Below are 17,951 nucleotides of genomic sequence, written 5' to 3' on the forward strand. Positions count from 1 at the left end.
GCAAGTACCTTAAGGGCTGTTTTTATTGGTCCAAAATGTCCTCCACAAGCCAAAGTATGACAAAATGTGAGAATAGAAGTAAATTTAGTTTCGGGTACGCACTTTTTAATAACTTGATCAGAACAATGCTTCCACAAGTAGGCTCATCCCACACATAATACTTGGCATCACTCTTGATCTTAGCCTTTTGTGCACGGGTTATCTCTTTCGATACTGTCCGGGTAACCAAGTAATTGACAATATCTGCATACCAAGGAGTAACTATACCTACATGTAATAACTGCTCATCTGGAAAGTTCTCATGCAATGGAAGAGCATCTTTGTTATAGGTAAGTCGACTTAAATGATCTGCCACCAAATTCTCAGAACCTCTCTTATCTAGAACCTCTAAGTCAAATTCTTGCAATAGAAGTATCCATCGAATAAGGCGCGGCTTGGCATCCTTTTTGGTGAGCAAGTACCTAATAGCTGCATGGTCAGAGTAAACGATTACCTTAGATCCAATTAAATAAGAACGAAATTTCTCTAAGGCAAAGATAACTGCTAAAAGTTCTTTCTCTGTGGTGGAGTAGTTAAGTTGTGCATCATTCAATGTACGAGAGGCATAATAGATGACATGAGGAAGCTTGCCCACACGCTGGCCCAACACGGCTCCAACAGCATAGTCACTGGCATCACACATAATCCCAAATGGTAAATCCCAGTTTGGTGGTTGAATCACAGGGGCCGATGTCAAAACCTCTTTTAACTTCTTAAAAGCTCTTTGGCACTCTTCATTGAAGTCAAACGTTGCATCCTTTTGAAGTAAGTTGCAGAGAGGTAAAGCTATCTTGGAGAAGTCCTTGATAAACCTGCGATAGAAACCTGCATGACCAAGAAAAGAACGAATCTGCCTCACACTAGTGGGAGGCGGTAAGGAGCGTATAAGATCTATTTTAGATTTATCAACTTCAATCCCCTTTTCAAAAATAACATGACCTAGTACAATACCTTGATTAACCATAAAATGACATTTTTCCCACTTAAGCACAAGGTTAGTGTCAATGCATCGTTTAAGAACAAGTGTAAGGTTATCTAAACATTTATCGAGAGAATTACCATAAACTGTAAAATCATCTATAAATATCTCAATGATGTTCTCCACATAATCAGAAAAAATACTCATCATACACATTTGGAAAGTGGCAGGAGCATTACAGAGACCAAACGGCATGCGTCGGTAAGCAAATGTTCCGAAGGGGCATGTGAATGTCATTTTCTCTTGGTCTTCCGGAGCGATAACGATCTGATTATAACCTGAGTAACCATCAAGAAAACAATAATGAGAGTGACCACTTAACCTTTCAAGCATTTGATCAATGAATGGCAAAGGAAAATGATCCTTGCGAGTGGCTGCATTCAGTTTATGATAGTCAATACAAACTCTCCACCCAGTTGAACTCTAGTTGGCACAAGCTTGTTTTCTTCATTCTTGACCACTGTGATGCCTGATTTTTTTTGAACTACCTGCACAGGACTCACTCATTTACTATCAGAAATGGGATAAATAATCCCCATATTAAGGAGTTTCAATATCTCCTTTTTTACGACTTCCATCATTGGTGGATTAAGGCGGCATTGTGCATCTCTCGTTGGTTTAGACCCTTCCTCTAGCAAAATACGATGCATGCACATGGAAGGACTAATTCCCTTAATGTCGGCAATGGTCCAGCCAATCGCCGTCTTGTGATCCCGAAGCACCCGAATTAACTTTTCTTGTTGAACTGGGGTGAGGGTTTTAGTAATTATGACTGGAAGTGTTTCATTCTCACCCAAGTAAATATATTGCAGGTGTTCTGGGAGTGGTTTAAGTTCTACGGTAGGTGCCTGCACAATTGAAGGTAAAAATTTCTCGTTTAATAAAGGCAATTCAAGGTAAGAAACACTATACCCATTGGTGCATAATGTGACTGCTCCATCTAAGATCGCCATAGCTTCCTCTACCTCATCATCCAACTTTATCAAATTTGCATGTTCCTTAGAATCATCTTTCGTAAGATTTTTGCTTATGGCAATTTCAAAACTGTCATTACCGGATAATTCAAAGAAATCCTGCACCAAAGTATTAATATCATCTATGGCAAAGACAGAATGTACATCACTAGGATACCTCATTGCCTCAAAAATATTGAAGCGGATCACTTCACCATCTAATTCCATTGTGAGGGTTCCATCATGAACATCAATCTTGGTTCGGGCTGTCTTAAGAAATGGCCGCCCCAACAGAATAGGAATGGGATTAGGCGACAACTCATCCTCCATTTCAAGGATATAAAAATCAGCTGGAAAGACTAATTCATTGACCTGCACAAGAACATCTTCCATAACCTCCTTCAGGTAAGCATTAGATCTGTCAGCCAATTGAATAATTATACCAGCTTCTTCCATTGGACCTAAATTCAAGGAGTTATAAATTGAATATGGCATAACATTAATTGAGGCCCCTAAATCTAACATACATCTTTCGAATCTGGTATTACCAATAGTGCAAGGGATAGTGAAAGTACCTGGATCCTTGCACTTAGGCGGAAGTTTTCTTTGAAGTACAGCAGAAACATTCTCTCCAACACTTACCTTTTCGTTACCGCTCAACTTTCGCTTGTTGCTGCATAATTCCTTCAAAAACTTTGCATAACGCGGCACTTGTTTAATAGCATCAAGTAGAGGAATATTTACCTCTACTTTACGAAAGGTCTCAAGGATCCCTTTTTCTTGCTCCTCTTTCTTGGATTGTTTAAATCTGCTAGGAAATAGTGGAGGAATGGAGAGAGTCTTAATTCGAGGTGAGGGGATACTTACCTGGCCAGATGGATCGACTGGCAATGTCGAGTGGGAATCATCTTTCCTTGTTAAAGGAAGAGCCTCAGGTGAGGAATTGGTCACAGAGGGCGCTGATGTTGTGGATACTTTTGATGGTTTAGCTAATAATGGTTCCAATTGCTTTCCGCTCCTAAGAGACATAACACTAGCATTCTCCTTTAGATTAATTTCTGGTTGAGAAGGTAACTTTCCTGAAGTTCTACCCTCTATCCTACTCATAGATGTAGCCAGTTGGCCAATTTGATTCTCCAAATGTTGGAGCTGTGTCTGGGTAGTTTGTTGGAATTGCATAGAGTTAGTAGCGAGAGCTTTTACAAGATCTTCCAAAGACGTACCTTGATTTTGAGGAGGTGGAGGTGGCCGAACTTGGTAAGGCTGTTGCACCCGGTGTTGGGGGTAGCCCGGTGGTCGAGACGGTGCCACATTAGAAATGCCATGTTGTTGGTTCCCATACCTAAAATTAGGGTGATCCTTCTACCCTTCATTGTAAAAATTAGAGTAGGGATCATACCTTTGTCTTGGTTGGCCTAGGAACCCCTCAACTGCGTTGGCCTGCTCATGTGAACCCTCTTGGATGGCAGGGCACATGTCAGTCGCATGTCCGACCATAGAACATATGCCACACGGTCTCATTTGTTGCCCTAGAGATAATTGTTGCACCAAAGAAGTAAGATTTGAAACTTGTTTTTCTAGAGAAGTAGTACTTACTTCATTGACTCGCTTAGGTGGCGGCAATAGATCGTTCCTAGTGTTGAACTGTTGGGAATTAGCAGCCATGTTAGCAATGAGATTTCGGGCTGCTTCTGGTGTCTTATCCATGAGTGCTCCTCCACTAGCAGCATCAATCATACTCCTATCCATAGGCAGTAGACTCTCATAAAAGTATTGAATAAGAAGTTGATCACTTATCTGATGGTGGGGGCAACTAGCACATAGCTTTTTGAATCGTTCCCAATAGTCGTAGAGCGGCTCTCCATTATACTGTCGGATTCCACAAATTTCTTTTCGAATGCTGCCAGCTTTTGATGCTGGAAAATATTTCTCCAAAAATAGCTGACGCATCTCATTCCATGTAGTGACAGTACCGGAGGGAAGATAGTAAAACCATTCCTTGGCTGAATCCGCCAAAGAGAATGGGAAGGCCATTAGCTTAACTTGCTCTTCAGAAACTCCGGTTGGTTTCATTGTGGAGCAGACCACATGGAACTCCTTCAAGTGCTTATTTGGATCCTCTCCTGCAAGACCATGAAAAGTAGGAAGAAGATGAATCATCCCAGATTTGAGTTCAAAGTTTACCTGAGGGTTTGGATTCTCAATGCATAAGGGTTTTGCTGGTCCAAGTTAGGAGCTGCCAACTCTTTAAGTGTTCGGTTGTTATTCTGAGCCATTGGTTCGGGTTCTGGGCTGCTTGGTTCTGTCTTCGGGAGTGGAATGTGGATGGCAAAATCGAGTTCTGAATATGATGAGGTTGCTCTAAGTTGTTCGAGTTTCAATCGAATGTCCTCTATGCTCATGAAAATCTAAATATAGAACAAAAAAATAACTAATTAAAATAAAATAAATAAATAAAATGAGAAAAGAAATAAAAAAAATAAAAAATAAAAATAAAAGTAAAACGAGTGATAATAAACAAACTAGACGCTAGTCCCCGGCAACGGCGCCAAAAATTTGGTAGTGTCGTTAAGGTGCACCAAATTTAAAACCTTACCGCTAATATAAATAATTAGTACAGAGCGAGTAAGGATCGATCCCACAGAGACTATGCTAGTTATATTTATTATTAACTCCAAAGCAAGATTTAAAATAAAATAATAGTACTAGTAATAATAATAATAATAATAATAGTAATAATAATATAAATTAATCTAACTAACAAAAATGCCAATTAAAAATAAAAGGGGGGTTTATGAATTTTTAACTAAATAGTAAGAAATAAATAAATTAAAATTACGAACAAGAATTTAATAAAAACTGTAATTAAAGGAGAAAGAAATAATAATGATGAAAACTTTGGTTAAAGGATCATTCGCCACCACCAAACATGCACATAATATATCAATTCTATTATCAATTTATATTAAAACTATCAACCGTAGACAACAATAAGCTCTGTCAGTCTCAATCTTTCCTTACTGTGTCATTAGGCAAAATAAGCTCTTCACCTAATCTCTAACCATTAAATAATTTAAAACAAGCTCTTTAAATTTAAGATAATGGAAGCATTAAACAGATAAAGATATTAGGTTGATCTAGGCAATAAACACACAAGCTCGGATTATTTAACCTAGGTTATGTTCTCCAATTGAAATCATTAATTCCAACATGCTACTAATGATTAAAATATCAAGACAATTACGGATCAAGAATTTTAATCTAGCAATAAAATTTATTCAAATCCTATCTAATTGACCACTCAAATAAAACAAGAACAAACCATGAACATTAATTATAGAAGAACATAAACAATCCCAATTAAATAAATTGAATGGTAGAATTTAAATTTAATTGCATAGCATGTTTAGGGTTTTGAATTCACCCTCAACCAAATAAAAATTTAGCCTAACATAATTGAATTGGGAATAAAAGAATTGACAAAACCAATCATGGAGATTAATTCAGGCTGCCTTTTTCTTCAATTGAATTCCAGCTGCTGATTTTTCTCTTGCTGCCGAATTGCATCTGCACACCTCCTCTCTTCTGTCCAACGGCTGCAATCTCCTTTTATAATGTTAGTTGACCGAATTCTTCTCCAACAAGAATAAAGAAATCCTTTTTCAATTCTAATTCCACCAAAAGCCATTAATTCCAACTTTTGAAAGTCAATTGCGGGCCCGTTTAAATGCTTTCCACTTTTGCAATACCATGCACGTGTACTCCAATTGCCAATTGGAAAAAATTAAATCTTTTAATTATTCAACATTTCTCAATTGGATTAATTGCTTTGATTTCTTCCACTCGGTTTTATCAATTTTTGACTGTATTTTTGTCTTCCAATTTAATCTTTATTCCTTCTCAATTTGAACTTCTTCATGCCCTTTTTATTCACAATCTCTAATTAATTCCCTTAAAAATAAGAAATAAAAATAACTAGTAAATATATAACAAAAGGGTAAAATATGTATATTAATTAATTCCCTATTCAATTAAAATTTAACTAAAATAACTAGAATATTTAAGATCAAAACAAGAAAAAGACAGAGAAATTAATAACAAAATATATGAAAAATATGCACTTATCAAATTCCCCCACACTTACTCTTTGCTCGTCCTCGAGCAAACCTAGAACAAAAATAAAAAGAAAACCTAAACTAGTCCACTTTCGTAGGAAATCACGATTGCATTTAGCGTATGCAACAAGCCTTTAAACCCCTAGGCGGCCCTAGTAGACGAGTTATAGTCTCGTGAGGGCTTCAGCGATGATACCCACAAACATCATTGCAATTTTTTATTTTTTTTTAGAACAAAGAACAAAAGAATTTAGAATAAAAATAGCCTCAAAGATTGTATAAGTCATATAGCTCAAAGAAAATTTCAAATATTATCAAAGTTCTAACTTTAATTCAATAGTCAATCCTATCTCTCTTTTGATTCTCATAGTGTGTGTGCGAATCAATTCAATTAAAATTCATTCCCAAAATCTTCAATGTCAACAGCCTTTGCCTCAAACAAAGAAAATTCTTTGCCTCAAACAAAGAAAATAGTAGGTCAAACTAATCTTATCATCTTGATCTCCAATTTTTTTCTCTTCTTCTTTTACAGGCATTTGTGTGCATTTTCTTTTGAAGTTCTTTTTTTTTTTTTTTTTTAGTCAGGAGCTTTCACTCTACCCCTTAAGGTAGCCTTCTTCTCATGGTAGATTATCCTCTACATACTGGTGGTACATAGGCCCAAATTACTCAAGGATAGGTTCACACTTAAGGGTTATAGGTAGCTATTTCTGACTATGGTGCCTGTGTATACTACACTGTATTGTGGAGATAAGAATCAAGACAAACAATCATTTACTCAATCTAAAATTCTCAATTCAGGCTGCGTCAATCTCAAATTCTAAGTCCAAATTATGAAAGAATTGATATTAGTGCTCATGGTTTAAAGAATCTCAATTAAGAGGAAATCAACACAAGAATTAAGTATAAACTAAGGTAATATTCAACCCTTTCTAAAAGCCATATTCATTGTCAATCAAATTCTTATCACTGGCTAATATTGAAAACAATGATTTTTTTTGTTTTTTTTAAAAAAAAGAAAAAGACAAAGCAACAAAAACTAAGTTCGAAATCCACCCTCCCACACTTAATTCGTACATTGTCCTCAATGTAAGCCTAAGCTAACAAAAGAAAGAATTAAACATGGGGAAATGAGATGAGACACACAAACAGAAAGAAACAAAATTCAACACAACGTAGGTAAAGTAAATAAGAATGAGAGGGAGAAAAATCAAATCTGTTATGGCGTGCTCTCAAAATCTTTTCTTCAGCCATTGGGTTGCCTCCCAATAAGCGCTTGGTTTATTGTCCTCAGCCTGACTTGGTTCTCAAGTTTCACTCATCAATGTACGCAGGTTCATAAAGTGGAGCCTCCTCTACATTGAGTGTTTGAAAATTTTCATAGTAAGGCTTCAACCTATGACCATTAACTTTGAACTCTTTACCTGTCTTTAAGCTCCTGATGTCAACTGCACCATGATGAAAAACATTAATAACAACAAAAGGCCCAACCCATCGAGAACGTAACTTACCTGGAAACAACTTAAGGCGAGAATGAAATAGCAAAACTTTCTGTCCAACTTTAAAATTCTTTCTCAAGATCTGCTTGTCATGAAAAACCTTAGTCTTTTCCTTATAGATTCGTGAACTCTCATAGGCATCATTTCGAATTTCCTCTAATTCTTGTAATTGGAGCTTTCTGTGTTGGCCGGCGGTGTCCAGTTCCATGTTACATTGCTTCACAGCCCACCATGCTTTATATTCAAGTTCCACTGGAAGATGACAAGGCTTACCATATACCAACCTGTAGGGTGACATACCGATAGGAGTTTTATATGCGGTCCTATATGCCCAAAGTGCATCATCAAGCCGTAGGCTCCAGTCCTTTCTATTCGGATTAACCGTCTTTTCAAGGATTGATTTCACTTCCCTATTAGACACCTCAACTTGCCCACTAGTTTGGGGATGGTAAGATGTAGATACCTTGTGAGTGATGTTGTATTTTCGAAAGAGGGCTTCTATTGGCCTGTTACAAAAGTGAGTGCCTCTGTCGTTGATAATTGCCTTTGGTGTTCCAAACCTTGTAAAGATGTTACTCTTTATAAAATCTACCACAACCTTAGAATCGTTAGTTCGGGTGGCTTTTGCTTCCACCCATTTTGAAACATAATCAACCGCAAGAACAATATAGAGATTACCAAATGATAAAGGAAATGGTCCCATGAAGTCGATGCCCCAAACATCAAAAATCTCAACTATAAGAATGGGAGATTGTGGCATCTGATTTCTAGGTCCCAAATTACCTGTTCTCTGACAACGATCACAAGATTTGTAAAACAAATATGCGTCCTTAAATAGTGATGGCCAATAAAAACTGCTCGCAAGTACCTTAAGGGCTGTTCTATTTGGTCCAAAATGTCCTCCACAAGCCAAAGTATGACAAAATGTGAGAATAAAAGTAAATTCAGTTTCGGGTACGTACCTTCTAATAACTTGATCAGAACAATGCTTCCACAAGTATGGCTCATCCCACACATAATACTTGGCATCACTCTTGATCTTAGCCTTTTGTGCACGGGTTATCTCTTTCGATACTGTCCGGGTAACCAAGTAATTGACAATATCTGCATACCAAGGAGTAACTATACCTACATGTAATAACTGCTCATCTGGAAAGTTCTCATGCAATGGAAGAGCATCTTTGTTATAGGTAAGTCGACTTAAATGATCTGCCACCAAATTCTCAGAACCTCTCTTATCTAGAACCTCTAAGTCAAATTCTTGCAATAGAAGTATCCATCGAATAAGGCGCGGCTTGGCATCCTTTTTGGTGAGCAAGTACCTAATACCTGCATGGTCAGAGTAAACGATTACCTTAGATCCAATTAAATAAGAACGAAATTTCTCTAAGGCAAAGATAACTGCTAAAAGTTCTTTCTCTGTGGTGGAGTAGTTAAGTTGTGCATCATTCAATGTACGAGAGGCATAATAGATGACATGAGGAAGCTTGCCCACACGCTGGCCCAACACGGCTCCAACAGCATAGTCACTGGCATCACACATAATCCCAAATGGTAAATCCCAGTTTGGTGGTTGAATCACAGGGGCCGATGTCAAAACCTCTTTTAACTTCTTAAAAGCTCTTTGGCACTCTTCATTGAAGTCAAACGTTGCATCCTTTTGAAGTAAGTTGCAGAGAGGTAAAGCTATCTTGGAGAAGTCCTTGATAAACCTGCGATAGAAACCTGCATGACCAAGAAAAGAACGAATCTGCCTCACACTAGTGGGAGGCGGTAAGGAGCGTATAAGATCTATTTTAGATTTATCAACTTCAATCCCCTTTTCAAAAATAACATGACCTAGTACAATACCTTGATTAACCATAAAATGACATTTTTCCCACTTAAGCACAAGGTTAGTGTCAATGCATCGTTTAAGAACAAGTGTAAGGTTATCTAAACATTTATCAAGAGAATTACCATAAACTGTAAAATCATCTATAAATATCTCAATGATGTTCTCCACATAATCAGAAAAAATACTCATCATACACATTTGGAAAGTGGCAGGAGCATTACAGAGACCAAACGGCATGCGTCGGTAAGCAAATGTTCCGAAGGGGCATGTGAATGTCATTTTCTCTTGGTCTTCCGGAGCGATAACGATCTGATTATAACCTGAGTAACCATCAAGAAAACAATAATGAGAGTGACCACTTAACCTTTCAAGCATTTGATCAATGAATGGCAAAGGAAAATGATCCTTGCGAGTGGCTGCATTCAGTTTATGATAGTCAATACAAACTCTCCACCCAGTTGAACTCTAGTTGGCACAAGCTTGTTTTCTTCATTCTTGACCACTGTGATGCCTGATTTTTTTTGAACTACCTGCACAGGACTCACTCATTTACTATCAGAAATGGGATAAATAATCCCCATATTAAGGAGTTTCAGTATCTCCTTTTTTACGACTTCCATCATTGGTGGATTAAGGCGGCATTGTGCATCTCTCGTTGGTTTAGACCCTTCCTCTAGCAAAATACGATGCATGCACATGGAAGGACTAATTCCCTTAATGTCGGCAATGGTCCAGCCAATCGCCGTCTTGTGATCCCGAAGCACCCGAATTAACTTTTCTTGTTGAACTGGGGTGAGGGTTTTAGTAATTATGACTGGAAGTGTTTCATTCTCACCCAAGTAAATATATTGCAGGTGTTCTGGGAGTGGTTTAAGTTCTACGGTAGGTGCCTGCACAATTGAAGGTAAAAATTTCTCGTTTAATAAAGGCAATTCAAGGTAAGAAACACTATACCCATTGGTGCATAATGTGACTGCTCCATCTAAGATCGCCATAGCTTCCTCTACCTCATCATCCAACTTTATCAAATTTGCATGTTCCTTAGAATCATCTTTCGTAAGATTTTTGCTTATGGCAATTTCAAAACTGTCATTACCGGATAATTCAAAGAAATCCTGCACCAAAGTATTAATATCATCTATGGCAAAGACAGAATGTACATCACTAGGATACCTCATTGCCTCAAAAATATTGAAGCGGATCACTTCACCATCTAATTCCATTGTGAGGGTTCCATCATGAACATCAATCTTGGTTCGGGCTGTCTTAAGAAATGGCCGCCCCAACAGAATAGGAATGGGATTAGGCGACAACTCATCCTCCATTTCAAGGATATAAAAATCAGCTGGAAAGACTAATTCATTGACCTGCACAAGAACATCTTCCATAACCTCCTTCAGGTAAGCATTAGATCTGTCAGCCAATTGAATAATTATACCAGCTTCTTCCATTGGACCTAAATTCAAGGAGTTATAAATTGAATATGGCATAACATTAATTGAGGCCCCTAAATCTAACATACATCTTTCGAATCTGGTATTACCAATAGTGCAAGGGATAGTGAAAGTACCTGGATCCTTGCACTTAGGCGGAAGTTTTCTTTGAAGTACAGCAGAAACATTCTCTCCAACACTTACCTTTTCGTTACCGCTCAACTTTCGCTTGTTGCTGCATAATTCCTTCAAAAACTTTGCATAACGCGGCACTTGTTTAATAGCATCAAGTAGAGGAATATTTACCTCTACTTTACGAAAGGTCTCAAGGATCCCTTTTTCTTGCTCCTCTTTCTTGGATTGTTTAAATCTGCTAGGAAATAGTGGAGGAATGGAGAGAGTCTTAATTCGAGGTGAGGGGATACTTACCTGGCCAGATGGATCGACTGGCAATGTCGAGTGGGAATCATCTTTCCTTGTTAAAGGAAGAGCCTCAGGTGAGGAATTGGTCACAGAGGGCGCTGATGTTGTGGATACTTTTGATGGTTTAGCTAATAATGGTTCCAATTGCTTTCCGCTCCTAAGAGACATAACACTAGCATTCTCCTTTAGATTAATTTCTGGTTGAGAAGGTAACTTTCCTGAAGTTCTACCCTCTATCCTACTCATAGATGTAGCCAGTTGGCCAATTTGATTCTCCAAATGTTGGAGCTGTGTCTGGGTAGTTTGTTGGAATTGCATAGAGTTAGTAGCGAGAGCTTTTACAAGATCTTCCAAAGACGTACCTTGATTTTGAGGAGGTGGAGGTGGCCGAACTTGGTAAGGCTGTTGCACCCGGTGTTGGGGGTAGCCCGGTGGTCGAGACGGTGCCACATTAGAAATGCCATGTTGTTGGTTCCCATACCTAAAATTAGGGTGATCCTTCTACCCTTCATTGTAAAAATTAGAGTAGGGATCATACCTTTGTCTTGGTTGGCCTAGGAACCCCTCAACTGCGTTGGCCTGCTCATGTGAACCCTCTTGGATGGCAGGGCACATGTCAGTCGCATGTCCGACCATAGAACATATGCCACACGGTCTCATTTGTTGCCCTAGAGATAATTGTTGCACCAAAGAAGTAAGATTTGAAACTTGTTTTTCTAGAGAAGTAGTACTTACTTCATTGACTCGCTTAGGTGGCGGCAATAGATCGTTCCTAGTGTTGAACTGTTGGGAATTAGCAGCCATGTTAGCAATGAGATTTCGGGCTGCTTCTGGTGTCTTATCCATGAGTGCTCCTCCACTAGCAGCATCAATCATACTCCTATCCATAGGCAGTAGACTCTCATAAAAGTATTGAATAAGAAGTTGATCACTTATCTGATGGTGGGGGCAACTAGCACATAGCTTTTTGAATCGTTCCCAATAGTCGTAGAGCGGCTCTCCATTATACTGTCGGATTCCACAAATTTCTTTTCGAATGCTGCCAGCTTTTGATGCTGGAAAATATTTCTCCAAAAATAGCTGACGCATCTCATTCCATGTAGTGACAGTACCGGAGGGAAGATAGTAAAACCATTCCTTGGCTGAATCCGCCAAAGAGAATGGGAAGGCCATTAGCTTAACTTGCTCTTCAGAAACTCCGGTTGGTTTCATTGTGGAGCAGACCACATGGAACTCCTTCAAGTGCTTATTTGGATCCTCTCCTGCAAGACCATGAAAAGTAGGAAGAAGATGAATCATCCCAGATTTGAGTTCAAAGTTTACCTGAGGGTTTGGATTCTCAATGCATAAGGGTTTTGCTGGTCCAAGTTAGGAGCTGCCAACTCTTTAAGTGTTCGGTTGTTATTCTGAGCCATTGGTTCGGGTTCTGGGCTGCTTGGTTCTGTCTTCGGGAGTGGAATGTGGATGGCAAAATCGAGTTCTGAATATGATGAGGTTGCTCTAAGTTGTTCGAGTTTCAATCGAATGTCCTCTATGCTCATGAAAATCTAAATATAGAACAAAAAAATAACTAATTAAAATAAAATAAATAAATAAAATGAGAAAAGAAATAAAAAAAATAAAAAATAAAAATAAAAGTAAAACGAGTGATAATAAACAAACTAGACGCTAGTCCCCGGCAACGGCGCCAAAAATTTGGTAGTGTCGTTAAGGTGCACCAAATTTAAAACCTTACCGCTAATATAAATAATTAGTACAGAGCGAGTAAGGATCGATCCCACAGAGACTATGCTAGTTATATTTATTATTAACTCCAAAGCAAGATTTAAAATAAAATAATAGTACTAGTAATAATAATAATAATAATAATAGTAATAATAATATAAATTAATCTAACTAACAAAAATGCCAATTAAAAATAAAAGGGGGGTTTATGAATTTTTAACTAAATAGTAAGAAATAAATAAATTAAAATTACGAACAAGAATTTAATAAAAACTGTAATTAAAGGAGAAAGAAATAATAATGATGAAAACTTTGGTTAAAGGATCATTCGCCACCACCAAACATGCACATAATATATCAATTCTATTATCAATTTATATTAAAACTATCAACCGTAGACAACAATAAGCTCTGTTAGTCTCAATCTTTCCTTACTGTGTCATTAGGCAAAATAAGCTCTTCACCTAATCTCTAACCATTAAATAATTTAAAACAAGCTCTTTAAATTTAAGATAATGGAAGCATTAAACAGATAAAGATATTAGGTTGATCTAGGCAATAAACACACAAGCTCGGATTATTTAACCTAGGTTATGTTCTCCAATTGAAATCATTAATCCCAACATGCTACTAATGATTAAAATATCAAGACAATTACGGATCAAGAATTTTAATCTAGCAATAAAATTTATTCAAATCCTATCTAATTGACCACTCAAATAAAACAAGAACAAACCATGAACATTAATTATAGAAGAACATAAACAATCTCAATTAAATAAATTGAATGGTAGAATTTAAATTTAATTGCATAGCATGTTTAGGGTTTTGAATTCACCCTCAACCAAATAAAAATTTAGCCTAACATAATTGAATTGGGAATAAAAGAATTGACAAAACCAATCATGGAGATTAATTCAGGCTGCCTTTTTCTTCAATTGAATTCCAGCTGCTGATTTTTCTCTTGCTGCCGAATTGCATCTGCACACCTCCTCTCTTCTGTCCAGCGGCTGCAATCTCCTTTTATAATGTTAGTTGACCGAATTCTTCTCCAACAAGAATAAAGAAATCCTTTTTCAATTCTAATTCCACCAAAAGCCATTAATTCCAACTTTTGAAAGTCAATTGCGGGCCCGTTTAAATGCTTTCCACTTTTGCAATACCATGCACGTGTACTCCAATTGCCAATTGGAAAAAATTAAATCTTTTAATTATTCAACATTTCTCAATTGGATTAATTGCTTTGATTTCTTCCACTCGGTTTTATCAATTTTTGACTGTATTTTTGTCTTCCAATTTAATCTTTATTCCTTCTCAATTTGAACTTCTTCATGCCCTTTTTATTCACAATCTCTAATTAATTCCCTTAAAAATAAGAAATAAAAATAACTAGTAAATATATAACAAAAGGGTAAAATATGTATATTAATTAATTCCCTATTCAATTAAAATTTAACTAAAATAACTAGAATATTTAATATCAAAACAAGAAAAAGACAGAGAAATTAATAACAAAATATATGAAAAATATGCACTTATCAAAATACCAAGTTGCCAAAAAACGACTTTCAAATCGAACTTAGAGAAGATACGAGCCCCTTGAAGATGGACAAACAGGGTCTGGATTTTTGGAAGGGGAAACTTATCATCTTTAAGAAAAGAATTAAGTGGCTAGTAATCAATAACTAATCTCTTTTTTCCACGAACTAATTCAGATCATTTTTCAACATAAAAGGCTTGACAAGCCCAATCTGAATCAATAGACTCAATAAGGCCTTGTTGGAGTAACTGAGAGCATTCTTGCTTGGCAAGCAAGAGGTCTAAAGGAGACATAGTGTGATGGTTTTGTGGGGTTTATGTCTTCATTGAGTTTGAAGGGAAAGTGAATGAAAAATTGTGCATTTTTCCAAAGAGGTGAAGGATAGTGGAACGGTGAATGGCTTTCTGGACATAACTTTAAGAACTTTTGTGAGATATGACTGTATGGAGATGGTGTTTCTGAAAGGGCATATAGACGAAGAATATCTATATAGGGTAAGAATATTTGTTTGTAGCGAACTCCAGAACTGGTGAGGAATAAGTTTTTAACCAAATGAAGAATGTCAAAACCTATGAGTAAATCTTTATCTGGAAGTTTGGAGGCTACAATCTTTTTCCAAATTATACAATTCGGAAAGACTTGAATACCAATGGGTTTTTTGGTAATCAAAGTTGTTTCAAAAGTTTCATCATTAACTGCTCTGAAAAGTTTGGAATGGTGTTCCCAACAGTCTGATGGAAGAACAGAATGATCAATCATACTGGTGTCTGCACCAGTGTCAATAAACCCGATAACAGGAACAGGTTTATGGAATTTAGAAGGAAGGATGGACATCTTGAGAGAAGGTCTAGGAATGGTGGAAACATGGTTGACAGTTTGAACTGTAGAGATGACGGAAATATCTTCAGAATTAGAGGATTCTGCTATGAGGAAAGCAGTCTGGTCATCTTGAGCTAACTGTTTTGAAAAATTTGATTCGACATCCTCATTCTCAGATAATAGAGAAGAATGTTGAAGATGTTGGATAAGACGAACAACTTTGGCAGATTTATGGGGACAATTTCGGGCAAAGTGACCGCGTTTCTTGCAGACGAAACAACGGTTGGATTTTTTCTTTCGGTACTGAGAAACATCTTTCTTTTTGAAATACCGAAAAGGTTTTTTGGAGGATGATTTCTTGTGGAAGTGTTTCTGGAAATGCCATTTCTTTGTGGTTGGACAAACACATTTCTTTTCATCCTTACACTCTGTGAAATACCGATAAGGTTTGTGACAAGCCTGAGAAAAGGATTTTTTATCTTCCATGAGATCTTTGAAGAATTCTTTTTGCTCACAGATTTTATCAAGAGATAGCATGGCCGTTTGAAAAATCTTTCCCAAAGAGATATCAGCTATGCTCAGATTAGTGGCCGTAAGTTTTCTTTGAAGATCTGGTTGTAATTCAGAAAGAAGAGAGGCTATGAAGACATCTTTTGAGAGAACAGCACTTCATCTGGTGATAGTCTTTCCTGTCTACATCAGTTGAAGTAGTGTCCAAACTTCTTCAAACTATTCTTCTTCTTTTCCTCCTTTAGAAACCCACACTGATTCCCAACGCAATGTAGTGTCCAAACCCTTTATCCCTTCAGCTATAACCTCCACTAGTCACCTTGAACTGCCCAAACCTTTTGAATCAGTCCTTGATGGCTCAACCTGATTAACCTGCCCAAGGCCAAACCTCTCATACAGAACCATATGTTGATATTCCCTCAGAAGTTGAAGAAGAAATGCCTGAATCTTTTGCCACAAACCAGCCCCCTCCAGCCCAGGCCCAGCCCAATCCACCCAGTCAGAAATCGTCAAATGGTCCATGGTTCACATTTGATGATCTTCCATCTTATAAATGGCGTGACCGACTTTATTGCTTCAAACACACGAGAGTTGAGCATCTTCAAGCAACTATAGATTACTCTCCAGAAAAGGATGAACTGGAATTCTATTTCTCTGAACAAGATGAACCCAATGATGAAACAGTGTTCGCACTGCAGAATTCTTCTGATGACTCAGACAGTGATCAGTCCCAAGTAATTTTCCACCAACAGTTACTGTCCCTTGACACTACTGTTCCCATACCATCCATCAAACTCCAGATCTTGCCCTCAAAATTCCAAAGGCCCATTCCAGTAATTGGTCTCATCGACACTGGTGCCCAACGTAGCATGCTAAACCCACATATTCTTCCATCACAATACTGGACAGAGTTTGAAGAACATTTCAAAGCCGTCAATGGCAAACTATTCACCACTTATTTGATTACCAAAAAACCTATTGGTATTCAAATCTTCCCCAATTGTGTCATTTGGACTAAGGTTATCGGTTCAACTCTTCCTAATAAGGATATTTTGTTAGGCTTTGACATCCTTCACCAAATTAAACACCTCCAAATCATTCCCACTGGAATTTGAGTCAAGTCCATGTTCAAACCTTTCATAGACATCCTGAAACTCTACAATCTGTCTGATACCCCCCAGTCCTACTAGGATATTTCAACCAAACTTTTGAGTTTTTGTCCAGAGTCCCATACTGAGTTCACCCATCCAAATCCATTGTGGAAAAATAAGTCTTTCTTTATTAAGTTACCTTTCAAACTGAATGAAGACATCAACCCGACCAAAGCTACTCACCCAGGAATGAGTCCCTCTGATTTACTCTTAGCTCAAAAGGAATGTTCACAACTGTTAGCCCAAGGTCTAATCGAGCCCACAAGTTCTCAATGGGCTTGCCAAGCCTTTTATGTTGAAAAGCATTTTGAAATTGTCCGAGGAAAGAAACGCCTAGTCATTGACTATCAGCCATTAAACATGTTTTTGCAAGATGACAAGTTTCCTTTACTTCGTCGACAAAGCATGTTCACTTTTCTCAAAAATGCCCAAATCTTTTCAAAATTTAATTTAAAATCAGGTTTTTGGCAATTAGGCATTGAACCCTCTGAACGTTACAAAACTGCCTTTTGTATCCCAAATGCCCATTTCCAATGGACAGTCCTGCCCTTCGGCCTCAAAACTGCCCCATCTTCCAGCCTATCCTGCCTCATGCATTGATTTACATTGATGATATCTTGCTTTTTTCAGGATCACATGATGAACATCACCAGTTGTTAACTCAATTCTATGATATTGTCCAAAGTCATGGAATCATGTTATCGGCCAAGAAAAGCACCACTGCTACAAAGAATATTGAATTCCTTGATATGATAATAAAAGATGGTCATTATCAGCCAGGAAAGCATATTGCCCAAGAGTTGCTTCACTTTCCAGATCAGCAACTTTCCAAAAGCAAGTTCAACAGTTTCTCTGCATTATCAATTACATCTGTGATTTCATCCCACATGTAGACCACTACACTCGCCACCTCTCAGCTTTATTGAAA

General features: G+C 37.5%; 2 protein-coding genes across 2 annotated transcripts; both read right to left on the reverse strand.

The window, feature by feature from the left end:
* Positions 1 to 1,521: 1,521 nt before the first annotated feature.
* LOC112097289 lies at positions 1,522 to 4,131 on the reverse strand. The gene is made up of 3 exons (XM_024182473.1): positions 3,371 to 4,131; positions 2,547 to 3,313; positions 1,522 to 2,432 (listed from the first exon to the last, which is right to left on the reverse strand). Exons 1-3 carry the CDS (start codon positions 4,129 to 4,131, stop codon positions 1,522 to 1,524), a joined length of 2,439 nt encoding a protein of 812 aa, XP_024038241.1.
* A 5,836-nt stretch (positions 4,132 to 9,967) lies between these two features.
* Positions 9,968 to 12,577, reverse strand: LOC112097290. Its single transcript, XM_024182474.1, has 3 exons — positions 11,817 to 12,577; positions 10,993 to 11,759; positions 9,968 to 10,878 (listed from the first exon to the last, which is right to left on the reverse strand). The coding sequence occupies exons 1-3, from the start codon at positions 12,575 to 12,577 to the stop codon at positions 9,968 to 9,970; spliced, it is 2,439 nt and encodes an 812-aa protein (XP_024038242.1).
* Between the last annotated feature and the right edge of the window lie 5,374 nt (positions 12,578 to 17,951).

Source organism: Citrus clementina, unplaced genomic scaffold, assembly GCF_000493195.1.
Source record: "Citrus clementina cultivar Clemenules unplaced genomic scaffold, Citrus_clementina_v1.0 scaffold_6, whole genome shotgun sequence".
Taxonomy (NCBI): Eukaryota; Viridiplantae; Streptophyta; class Magnoliopsida; order Sapindales; family Rutaceae; genus Citrus; species Citrus x clementina.